The sequence below is a fragment of the Vanellus vanellus genome, assembly GCF_965231255.1.
Source record: "Vanellus vanellus genome assembly, chromosome: 7".
NCBI lineage: Eukaryota > Metazoa > Chordata > Aves > Charadriiformes > Charadriidae > Vanellus > Vanellus vanellus.
The window spans coordinates 21,505,719-21,518,516 of NC_138912.1; the positions used below are offsets into that span (position 1 = coordinate 21,505,719).

Here is a 12,798-nt window from a genome sequence, read left to right on the forward strand (position 1 = left end):
CCCCTGCCCCTTTCCCCCACTGACCCGTCCCCGCAGGGGCGGCTGCGCTCCCTTCCCGGCCGCAGCTGCCCAGCGCCCCGCGGGCAGCCCGGGAAGGAGGAAGGGAGAGAGGGACACCCGCCCGCCCTATGCCCGCGGGGGGCGGCGGGGCTGGGGCGCAGCGGTCCCTAACCTCGGTCCCCCGCTCGCAGCAGCCTTTCCCACCTCGGTATCCCGGAACAGGAAAGTCCCGGTTTAGCTTTCCCCCATAAGATCCTGTCTCCCTCCCTCCCCCCCCCGCTCTCCTCCCTCTGCCCCTTCCTGCCTCTGGCCCTGGCGAGAGGAGACGCTTCTCGCCGTGCGGGACGGGGCTGAGCCGCTCGGGGCAGCCGCCGAGGCGGCGGGGCATGGCCACGGGGCGCTGGGGACCATCCGGCCGGGCTCAGCCCCCAGCCCTGAGCCAGCAGTCCGGTGCCCGGCAGGCAGGGCTGCCTTGAACCCGCAGGGTTGAGCTGAGATCCTGAAGTTAGTGATTCGCCCCCCCCCCCCCCCCCCTTTTTTTTTTTTCCTTCCCCCCTCAGCCCTCGGTGCTTCCGAAGAGCCCGCAAGGGCTGCAGCGAGAGAGAGGGAGAGACTGGGGGAGGAGGAAGAATTAAGGAAGGGAAAAGATGGCGAGTTGCAGGAGCAGCGTGGAGAAAGCAGCATTTTTGTGCTGCTTCTTGCTGGCGATGGGGAGCCTGACCTCCTGCGCCCGGCCGGAGGAGGAGGAAGAGCAAGAAGAGCAGCGCTCCTGTCACGGTGCCTTTGATCTCTACTTCGTCCTGGATAAGTAAGTGACAGTCGCATTTAAAAACGTTTATTCACCCTTCAGTGCCTCCTTGCAGCAGAAGGGACGTTGTCGTCCCCACCCCCCCCCACCCCCACCCCCCCCGCGTCTCGCCGGGTGCCTTCCCCCACCTCCCCTGGTGCTAAACATGATGTGTGGGGCAGGGTCCTTATTTTTGCTCCCCAAAACTTGCACGTTTCCCAAGCGGAGCATTTAGGGGAGCACCGTGCATTATCTTGGGTTAGTTGCCCACGCGAAGCCGGGAAATCAGGTCGCCTTCAGGTTATAGCATGTGGTGGGTGGACTGTGGGTGTTGGATTTGAGGGGGTGTTGGTCAGCGCCCCCAGTACTCCTGGAGTTTGGTGTTGAGACTCGGGCTAAGTGCTGAGATGTCACCTGTGGGATTTAGCAGCACCGGGGCTGTGCAGACCTGCCTAAAGTTAAGACTGGACTGCTTGTGTGTAGTGGTTGCTTTCTTACAGACTCACTGTAAGGTTTTGTAAAACTTGTTTCTGCTCAGCTTCTTTGGAATGGTCTAAACGTGTGTTTGAGTTACCTTCATTAAAATAGGTTGGCAAATACTTTTCCTTAATGCTATGTTAGCCCAATTTAGGTATGGCCGGAGGGTATGGTTAAGCTCACATTTATAGGCATGTTACAGCAAGCGCTAGCAAAGTGAGTGGTAAACTGGTGCACCCACAGGTGTTTTGCAGAAGGTGCACTGCTCTGGCTTGACAGCCAAGGGTTAAAATCAAGGAGTAAATTGTTAGTCTCCCACATATCCTCAGTGTGATGGTTGTGTTATCTAATACATCCTGGGTTACATACGTGATGTGGTATTAGGAAAGACTGAAGCCTTTTCTTCATGATTCTTACCCACAAGCCAGGTATGAAGTCTGCATTGTGCTGTTTCCCAGTTAGGAGAACTGTTCAGTCCATCAGGCCTTCTGCACAGCCTGTGTGGGGCAAAATGCCACCATCACTCAGGAGCCAGTATATTCCCATATTCAAGAAGAAGAAAAAAAAAGTATCATTAAGTAGTGATTCCATTTTTAGAGCAAAAGGATCTGAGGACCAAAGGCATTCTGCCTTTCTAAAAGAGGCACTAACACACCATGCCATGTGGTCATTGTTTTGTTGTTTGGTTTTTTTTTTTTTTTCCCACTAAGAACTTGTGCCTGAAGTAACCTTCATGCCTAAGAGGAGCTCTGTGGGGGACTAGTGTTAGTTCTCAAACTCATTCTTGCCAGGCTTTCAAGAAGTGACTGGTACTGTTGTTATGCTCACTTCCCTTATTGAATTCCCAGTAACAATAAATGCCGGTGGTTCCAATATGGGTTCTGTAACATGGTATCTGTCTTCTGCACTGCAATTTTCTTGTTGACAATGGCACTGTGTATCCCTAGCAGTCACCACACTGCGCTCCTGTGCTACTTTTCATCTGAAGATCAGAAAGCACGCACTGGGACAACGCTGTTATCACTCATGTTGTATTTGGGGAGATCAAGGCAGAGAAGTGAGTGATTTGCTCAGAGTTACAGATATGTCAAGTGATAGGAAGTTGGTTGTGTAAGCATGTGGGCATGAAATCATAAGTTTTCTTTTAGCAGGCTGCGTTCTTGTATCTTGGCTTAGGTGCTGTCCACTCAGTACATTGGTCCACTGGAGACCGGACCTGATTATTGTTGAAGGAAAAGTCACAGACTTTGGTTCCAGTTGGAAAATTCTCTTTGGCTTCAATCACAAACTGATTCTTTATAACCTTCAAGAGTTATACCAAAGAGTTCCTCCTTGGTAAAAAGCTGTAGTAAAAATTACTTGGGCCCCTGAGTGGTTTTAGAATCCATCCCTGCTCCTATCAAATCTGTGGCAATGTGGTGGGAAAGCTGCTTTTGGCCTCAATGAGATTGCATTACAATCCATATGGGTAATATTAGAGTGCCAGATCTTAGGAGCCATAGGTCCCGTACTGGCTGAGCGTGTATTTAATCCCAGCTGTATTCTGTGACATCTAGCACAGTACAAGGAGTTTTATGGAGGCAGGGAAGACTGACTGCGTGGATAGACTCCGGATCTTGGGACGGTTCATCAGAAAGGAACTAGATAATCCATTAGTGTTAAGAACGGTCAGGGTATTCCTGGTAGGGAGAAGGCAGGAAGCCAGTCAGAAGCAGCTGGTCAAATCTGAAAATCCAGTGGGTGCATATTATTTTAGAATTGCATCTATGCTGATACATATCTGGGAAGAACTCTGGCTCTAATTTCTAGTGGTAGAATCCCCAGAAAAACCCAGCCATATACACCACAGAGTATCCCCACATGGCCTGGGGATCTCCTCCCTTCATTGGTGCCTTGCCAGCCTGGAGCTAGATGCATTCAGTCTTAATTGGCTGTCTAACAACGGGGTTGAAGCATTGGCTCTGTGAAAACTCCAGGCTTTAATCCTGTGACCCCATAGCACGCTCTTGAGCTGAATGACAGGCCCTGTCTCTGAAGTCAGCCTGGGTGAACCAAAATGACTTTAAACCTGCTTTGCTTTGCTTCCCCACAGAAAAATGTAGTCTCACATCAGTAGGAGGCAAATTGGAAGAAGACAACAAACCTTTCTGCTTATGCATCTGAGCACTGTGTGTTACTGCAATGACTTTACTGGGGCATGATTTTTCCTTTTCATTCTGCCAGGCAAAGTCTGTGGGGATGTAATCCTGCAGGCAGCAACCGTCAGATGGAAAAGATCATCTGCTGGTGAAGTTATTGTTATAATATATATGCTGCCAATTAGCAAAAGAAACTCGCTGATTTCTTACATTTTTTTCTCTGCCTGAAGTTGATTGTAGCCCTTTATGTTAACTCCATGGGTCAGGCAAGATCAGAGAGGTGGAACCAGGCCCTGGATGTCTGAGAAGCTGAAAGGGAAAAGCAGCACATGTGGGAGGGAGACCTGCCACCATCCTCCTTAGGGTTGTCTGACCGTGCCAGAACCACTGCCTTGTCTCTGGGGATGCTTAAATGAGCAAAACTCTTGAAGCTAGGGGAGCTGGACATTTGCTGGCTGCAGAGGTGGCTGCCTAGAGTCTGCAATCTTGTGCTGTCTGTATGTCATACTTTGCGAGTTATGCAGGCTTGAGCTTATTTGGAGGTGTAGTGGAAGACTTTAAAGTGTCATACTGAAGCAGCAGAAATTTTTCTGTTGGCAGCTAAGTCACTGCCTCTACATGAGGTAGGGGAGCACACAGCGCAGTTGGCGTACCCCTCTCCTGTGGCACGTGGTAAGGTCAAGTCGCTTGTGGTATCAAAGATCTCATGTTTACCTTTGAACAAGTACAGCTCTTAAGCCCAACATAATGAGTAGCTGAGTAGTTCTCACTTGCTTTGGTTGCTTTATTTGCTTGGGTTGTCCAGGCGCATGAAGAACTTGTTTCAGTCCCATCCCAAACTGCCAAGGACAGGTCCTCTTAGGGATCTGATTGCTTGACTAACAGGTCCTGTAGTGACATCCTTGTGCTTGAGTATGTAAATAACTCCCTTTCATCCCTGCCTTGCTGTTAACATCCAGCTGTTGTTTGTAATCAGAGTGAAATGCACTTGCACAGTGGAAAGGATGACTGACCTCTAGTGTTTTCTAATTATAACAGTGCCTGATAGCATCCTTATAATTGTTTATTAGTGCAACAGATAGAAACCCTTTTAAAGTAAGGACTTGTAACTGCCATAAATACCTGCTGCTGGCGATGCTTGACATGACCGATCTGAGCTGCAGATCTGTCTGTATTTTATATTTACTAAACATGAAGAAATTTCTTTGGGTTTTTTTTGACTGTAAGACAGGATGAGGAATGGGGGGGGGGGGGGCGGGGAGAAGAATGTGAGATAGTCAAAAGTATTTTCTCATTTTTCCTGCTGGGATGTTTGCTAAGAAATTGTTTGGATTTTGAGGAAAAATGAGCTGCACAGCCTTGGGAAAAGGTTTTCTTTTTCCACAGCACAGAACGTGGCAGTGCAAATGTCTTGAGTAAGGCCCTGGTTGATTTTCTTTTAGAGCAGTGATTATAACTCTTTTTTGAGGGGAGGCTGGCCTAACTACCCTTTCGCTACTCCTCATCTTCCCCTTGAACTTCTGGGTAGTCCCTCTTCATGGTATTCCCATCTCTTGGGCCCACAACAATATTGCCGTTCACATCAATTTTGCTTCGTCTTCTGTGCTCCCAAGAGCGTCCCACTCAACAGCAACTTTGGTAAAGACATGAGCACAATATGGCCAGCCCCTCGCTTGTAATCCACTTTCCAGCTGCCTTTCTTCTTAAACTTGGTAAGCCTCACTCCAGAGGTGAATGTCACTGGTAGGGATCTGCTGGGGAAGACCACAACCTCTGATTAGGTGGGAAGTTAGCTATCCTGTCCCATCTCCTTCCTGGTTTTGTTTTTTTGCGTCTGTGTCCACCTCCCCAACTTCTCCTTGAAAAGCCAGTTTTGTGGAAGAGGGAGGTGTCAGGAGGGAAACGGGTTGGTATTTCCTAATTCACTTCAGGCAAGCCAAAAAGCCATCAGAACAAAAGGCATTTCAGGAGCTGCTATTCTGGTCTCTACACACCTTGCTTTTTCACAATATACCATATTTAAAGCAAACAAAGAAGAGAGTTTGGAAAACATATTTTGTGCCCCCCCTCCCCCCCCAGTGATTTCCTTGCCAATGACTTGGATGAATTTAGCACTCATGAATTAAAAGTACTAGTGAGAGCAAGTATTTTTTGCCTTAAGCTCTCACTGTAGCCCTCTGCCTCTCTTCCTGCACTCACATAGTCCCAACCCAAGAGTGTCAGGATGGAGCTGGACCTGCGGGAACTTATGCAGCTCTGTACGCTGTCTGGGTGTGATGCCGTTCTGTGTGCTGGTTTTACACAGTGCGTGAGGAGGGGAAGAGTGTGGCTAACAACATTGTTGTGGTTGGAAATCAGACTGCTGGCAAAGATAGGTGCCTGAACACATGTTCTGTCACCTAACTTGATTGCGTTTGGAAATCTCATATTGACTGACAAACTGCTGCTGAACTCCCTTTTCTGTAAGCAAGAATATCTACCTACTGCAGCCAGACTTCAGTTCACCATAAGAGGTAGGACCTGGTGCAGGTCAGCTGCCTATTGAGCTTGAGAGGAGTTACTGTCTGAACAAAAATATCAGCTTTGTTTCTTAGATGACATTGATTGTTATGCATGTATATTTAAAAATGGTTGTGTCTGTCCGTCTTCCTCCTTTGCTGTCTGATGGGTTTTTTTTCCCCTTTATAATGTAACCACATCATCTACATGACACCTCTCATAATCTCCAGCTGCCTGTAAGCAATATTCTTTATTGTTTTCAAAACATAATCAGTTGGTATTTTGCCTTTGCATCTTTCTTTGTTGTGGTTATATCGCAGCCAGTGCTGTGATTATCTTACAACCAGGTATAATTGCTTGGAATGTTTCAAAGCAAATTTTTATTCAGCTTCAGACATACCTATGTTATTGGAACCAGGTTTTATTTGTTTGTATTTTGTCTGATATTATTCTGCCAGATTTGCCTTTTGGCAGGGAATATTCAGGAAAACCAATTCTCCTCCCTTCTGCCCAAAGAAAAAAAATCTTTAGAAAACGCAAGGCAAAGCTAATGGGTAGTGGTTATTTGACATAAAATGTATACAGTTAACGGGAAGAAAAAGCCATGGCAGCTTGTCATTTGCCGTCTATTTATGCATGTAACTAAATCTGATTTATTTGGGGCTTGAGCCAAGGAAGTAAACCGTAAGATTCCCACTGACCTAGGATTTTTGTTTGTGTGCGCTCAGTGATTGAGAATTTCATTACTTTTGTCTGAGCTCGCAGGCCAAATGCTGGTGTGAATTGTGCATTTGTATGAGGCGTAGTAGGACTGAACATTTTCATCTCAAATGCAGAGAAGATGAATTGACTCCTGTGAGTTTTTCACAGCTCAAGAGTTGTTTCTCCCTGCTCCTGGCTGTCGTTTGCACCTTGTTAAGTGTGACTGGGACCGAGTGCCCTGCTTTGCTCCGGGTGTTGTGCTGAAGAGGACCGGGATGCTGAGAGTAGGTCTTCCAGCCCTTGTGCCGCTCAGAGCAGCTCTGGAGCTTTACAGGGAGATCTGAAGTGGTTGGATGCTCTGAGCATGGCTTCCGAATTTCCCTTTGGGCTCTTTTGTTGGCTGGGGATGTAGCAAGAGCTCTAGCACCAGGTGGGCAGGACTTGTGCATTAGAGGCATTACTGTAGGAGCAAAGGGAAGTGTTTTGAGGCATGACTTAACAGAAGCCTCTACTGTTGCTGCACACTTCATCAGTAGTTTTATATGAGAAAAGCTATCTATAAAATGAACGGTTTTGGTCATGTAATGTTTTGGATTCAAGTACTTTGGGTCCTGTGCTCGGGGTGCTGACCTAGGACTAAAATCCATTTTTCCAGTCACTTCTCTGCATCTTCCCCTGCACATTCCAGCCCTTGTCTCATCCATTAATGTTACAAGTACTCTGAAGCAAGGACTGTCTTAGAATGGCTGTCTCTGCCAGTGTTTCTAATTGCCTCTGGAGCAGATAATATAAACTAGTCCTTCCTTGCCTGGATGAATCACCCAGTCAAGGTCCCTTCCATGCTCACAAGAAGCGTTGTTTGGGAGAGGAGGATTCTTGTCACTTTGAATGCTCTGCTGGCTCAGAAGGGAGCAGAGCGGCGGATGAACATGTGCGTGTGTGTTTGAAACTACAGTAAACTAGGTGCCCCAGGGTGTGCTTTTATTGCAGAGCGGTTATTAGCCATGTGCAAGAATTCTGTTGTCTACAATGTGGTGGTGTTATTTGGAGAGCTCTTTGTGGCCACAACCAAAGTGCCACGTTTCTGAGCAATGGGCCATATAGAGGGCCACCGTTAGCTCAAGGGGTTAGAGACTTACAGGCACCTGCAAACTCAGTGGGTGTTGTACTCCCCTGACACCATACCCAAACTGAACCCCACATCAGTAATAATGGGTCTGTATTTTGCTACAGGATCTCTGGAATTGCTGCCTTCAGCTAATCTGTAACAGAGGCAAATGTGTGTGGTGGGGGGGTGGATGGGTGAGGGTCGAAATAGGACAAGGGGCAGCTCTGTATCTTCAAGGGGTTTCACTTTCTCACTTTCAGCAGGGAGGAAAGGCTTTAGGTCTCTGTAGATGTGGTAGTACAAATGTTTACTGCTTGGGTAGTGCTGGGGTCTTAGTGTTAACTGCTAAGCTGCAGGTCTGATGTGTGTGTCGCACTGGGTTGGCCTGTATAGGCTCCTGACAGTGAGTTCAGCTGTACCTGTGAATCAGGTATGCCCCGGGGCAGGCACCTTACGGCTCTCCCTCCTGGTTTTCGCCTGCTGAAGTAACCGGGCTGAGAGCAGCCCCCCGCGTGCCGGGGCTGTGCTGCTCGGCATCTCTGGGATCCAGCTTCCACCGCCTCTGGGGGCCTGTTAGGAAAGAAGAGGGGGTTTCCAGCCCACCTTGCGCTTTCTTGTGTTCACAAACAGCACTGAAGTACCTCAGATTGAGGTAGACGTGACTCTAAAATGCTCACTGGTCATTTGTTGTCTTTTCTTTTTTAATACTGACATAGAGCTCCACTAAACTAGAAGGCGTCACTCCACAGTAAGCAAGCCGGAGCAGAATCAGGCCTTGCAATCACATCGCTTCCTTCCACCCCCAGAAATACTCGCTGACCTCCTCTCTTCCCCTCCCATCAAGCGGTAGCAATGTGAAATTGAGGAGAACAGCAGCAGGAGCGGCAGCTGCTCCTCTAAGCCGGGTCCCGGCGAGGCCGGGAGCACATTCTTTCCTATGTTGTGGTTTGCTGACTCTTCTCTTTGTCTCGTGTGTAATGGGAACCCAGCTCGTGGAGCAGGGAGCGCGCTGCCTGCAAATGGCTCCTTGTGGGTTGTTTTCACTTCACTTTGCTTGGGCCTGATTCTCCCCCGAGTTGTGTAGGTATGAACCTGGGGAGACTCCACTGCCTCTCTGGACCCGCTCCAGGTTCGCCCCTGCGGAGCCAGCAGCAGAAACAGGCCCTGAAATGCTTTCTGCAGTGCTCAAAAGCTGCCCACCCCAGCTCTCTATTGCTTTGCGTTTTCCTTCACCATGAGGCTCCTGTAACCTCCAAGGGCTGAACACCTCACGGTGCCGCTGGACTCTGACAGGCACATGAACCGCTCGTGAGCGGTGGGCCGCTATCTGCAGGGGCCTTTGGCCTGTGGGGCTCGGTACTTCTCAGACAACATTAGGGTGGCCGGGCTTCTTCAGCAGGGAGAGTGCAGGGAGGAGGGCTGGGGCTCAATTGGGTGACGGTGGCCATTTTGATGGATGTGAGGAGCTGAACCTGGTAGCTGATGACCCAAAGCAGGAGATCTCTATGGTGTGCGCCAACAGGATAGGTCTGGCTGTAACATCACCTTTCCACAGTGCTGACTTGGTGGATCCACTGGTACAAACCTCCACAGCAGCATACATGGGGTTCCCTGGCTGCATCGCTTCCCCATGGTGTCCCCCAGTTACTGGTGAGGGCGGATGAGCGTGTGTCCCCCACCTAGTGCTCTTTCTGCACAGCACCGATCTTTTCCATGCTTCGTTATTCTTTCCTCATTATTCAGAAGCACTCAGAGTTCCTCTGGAGTCTTCCAGGAGTGTGTCACTTGGTGGCCAAACAGGCCAGGCAAGGACTCTGTTAGTGGTTGTTTACTGATGGCACTTGGGACAACACGTCAGTTTTGTCCGAGGCTCCTATTAGCACAGGTACACTGATTAACAGGAGTTTGTTTAGTTACTGTAAGGTTCTAAGGGAAACAACAAAAGCACCAAAACTGCTGTAAAGATCATGCTGTGTGGATGTCCAAGAATAACCTGTGATGTAGAGCATCACCGAAAGACCCCGTGCTTTCTCTAGGCATGGTAACTGTGGAGTTAAAAATGTGTATGGCTTTCAAGCATTGGCCGTAGTCAGAAAGGAGCTTAGGGTATGCTTGGAGCCTCCCACTTGCCATGGGAAACCAAGGCAAAAGCCTCCTAGTCTGATCCAGCCCCTAAGCATGGCAATCTAGTTTATGCCACCAGCAACAGTGGTTCTGCAGCGTGAAAGGTAAGATCCCAAATGCAGTGAAATGCATTGGCATTTTCAGTAGTCTTGGGCAGCTTCTGTTTGTCAGTGTTGGGAGTAATATTTTACAGTGTTTGGCAACTTAGTATATATAGTTTAACAAACATTTTATTGTTGTCAATTTTTGTTTAATTTGCCATGAAAACTGCTGTTGCTGGTGACATGGGGTCAGACCTCTGGGCCAACAGGTGAAAAACTATATCATGACAATCCACAGAAGCCTCCAGAACACACACAGATACATACATACTTATGTATATATATATCTGTATATATGAAACCGCAAATAGAGAAATTTTACAAACGGGGATATTAGTGTTGAGTTTGGGGGGGAGGGAGGGGAAATCAGGTTCTTCTATATGTCAGGCCACCCCCACTGGTGTTGATGAAGGGTTTGACGTGACTTGTTGGTGGCACTTGGGCATCGTTTGCAGAGGGAGATGACACACCTGGGCTTGGAGGAGTGTGGTGAGGGAAGTCATTAAGTGCTGACCACTTCACTGGTACTCCTTAGTAGAGATTTTGAAACAGTTACATTTTCTTGCTAGTATTTCTGCCTGGCTTTGACACTTCCCAGTTGATAAGCAACATGTGGGTGCAGAATCCCTCCTAGGGGAGGAGGAGACCCGCAGCCATGCTGAAGAACCCCTGCTCAACAGGGTTGTGGCTCAGTGATGTAGAGCCAGGTACCGCTTCCCGTGAGTTCTAGCCCAAGGCAGAGACCTCCCTAGCTTTTCGAGGTGGGCATCTATAGATTTATTACAGCCAGTTTTAGTTACTCGTAGTCTTACTGGTTCTTCCGTTTCCAAGAAGGGCTGTTTCATTATAGTCAGAGTACATGGAAATGCATAGTATTAAGCTTATCTGTGCATTTTCACTTTAAAAGTCTTCATGATTTTCCACCATTAGTGGCTTCTAATTTTCTTAAATTTTTGATATCTAGGCTGTTTTGCCAAGATATTCTTTGCCTGAGGCATAGATTTTTTTTTTTTTTTATTTCTTTTTAAGAAGGGGGGGAAAAAAGAAGTAATTCCGACAGTCCTAAAAAGGTGCTGGAAATGATCATTTGTTGCTCTTATAAAGAAAATTCGTTGCTACTTTCTTTCTTGGATTGCATCAGTGCCTCTGCAGCTGGCAGTAGAAATTTGATACCTCATCCAAAATAGGTCATTCTTTTCCAAGTAAGAAACTGTGGCTATTCTATGTAGGGAAGTGACTCCATTGGAAATTGCAGGAATTGGATTTAAGTGGGATGGCAAGCTCAGAATGAAACTGAAAGTGTCAACTGCAGGGGGAGAAAAAATTAAAAAAAAAAAAAAGGGAGCTGTAAATGCATCTTCCCTAGATTCAAGGAAAATCTCCGAGTTCATCATGTTTAGAGATTTAGCCTGGGACTTTCAGAAAAATCCTGGTGAATTGTAGATGCTGGATTGCCTCAGATCCCTTTTGGAAAAACAGTCTTTAAAGTACGTACCTCACATCAGTATGGATTATTTTTTAATGAAGAGAAAAGAGCTCATTTGCTAATAGTGCTGGCACCTTTTACTGGTGCTGCTCACGAATACATAAACATGTCATTGCGTAGCACGTATAAATCAGAGACTGCAGAGGATCCAGACCCTTGCTTTGAGCCGTACCCGGTGCTTTGTTGCCCTCCCTCAGTGCCTGGCAATTTCTTCGTTCTTTTGTTTGTTCTGCGAATAAACAATTCTGCGATAATCAGTTTGTTCTGCAAATAAATCAGAAGCTCTCTAGAAGAGCAGCATGAAAGCACAGGGTTACACAAGGAAGCTTATTCTAGCTTATGTGCTTCAGGGGTCTCCTTTCGGTCCTTGCCCCTTTATCTTTGCTCTCCTCCTCCGCTTCACCAGCACTGTTGCAGGGCAGGCAGTGCCATATTATATTGCACACGTAGGCTTCTATACGCTGAGCTGTACCTGACGTACAGGGGCAGGAGTCATTGGCATAGGGTTGCTTGGAAAGCCCATAGTAGAACTGGGAATTGTAATACGGGATCACTTTCTCACTTTTTTTATACATTTACACAGACAAATGTCTAACAGCAGTTAGAGGAAACCTGCTGCTTTACAGTAGTTAAATTTCAGAAATTTGTTAGTTCTGCGTCTAATCCCCTGTGATCCTTCTGTGTGTGCTGCTGTTTTATTTATCTGTCTGCCTAAGACACCTGGAACTTGAGTTTGCCTGGCAAGGAAAGTAAACAAGCCGTTCTTTCATAAACACCACAGTCCTAGGGAGGGCTTTTAAAACCATTGGCTTCTCATGCTTTGTAGCCATTTTAATGGCTTGAAAGTGTATGGCATAGATCCACATGGTAGAAATTACCTAACGTTTACTGTAGCGTTGCTGCATGCAAGGCTGTGTTTGAGGTCTGAGTCCCACCAGGCTGTGGGGGCCTCTGAGAATGTAAGAATAAGCAGGAAAAAGCCAGGGAGTGTCAGTAATGCAGTTTTATATATCGGGAATAGCAGCACAAATGTGTAAGTTTGTGCACGCAACTAAGTTGCCCGAGTTTTCACAAGAAATCTGTAAGGGAGCCAGGGACTGACTGTCCAGGCTGCTAGCCCAGTGAATTAGCTACGAGAACTGCCTTTCCCTTCTGAATTACTTCAAAAGCTTTCTCTTTAGAAACAAACGGTAATTCATGCAAATGTTCTCCCACGCATTCTGGGAGAATAGAAGATCAGTCAAGACTTTCTGTGTGGCTGCAGGGGCAGAGCTGTGTTCTAGGAAAGTAAATAGTCTGCTAGCAGATGATTTTGTGAAGTCAAATAGAATTAATTAAACTAGAAGAAAATATTTATGTTTTATCTTAAAAAAGAA

General features: G+C 47.2%; 1 protein-coding gene across 1 annotated transcript in view; it reads left to right on the forward strand.

The window, feature by feature from the left end:
• Positions 1-632: 632 nt before the first annotated feature.
• Positions 633-12,798, forward strand: part of ANTXRL (ANTXR like) — a 60,411-nt gene continuing 48,245 nt past the window's right edge. The window contains exon 1 of the mRNA XM_082486467.1: positions 633-808. Coding sequence (XP_082342593.1) covers positions 648-808 — 161 coding nt within the window. The 5' untranslated portion in view covers positions 633-647. The remainder of the gene's footprint in view (positions 809-12,798) is intronic.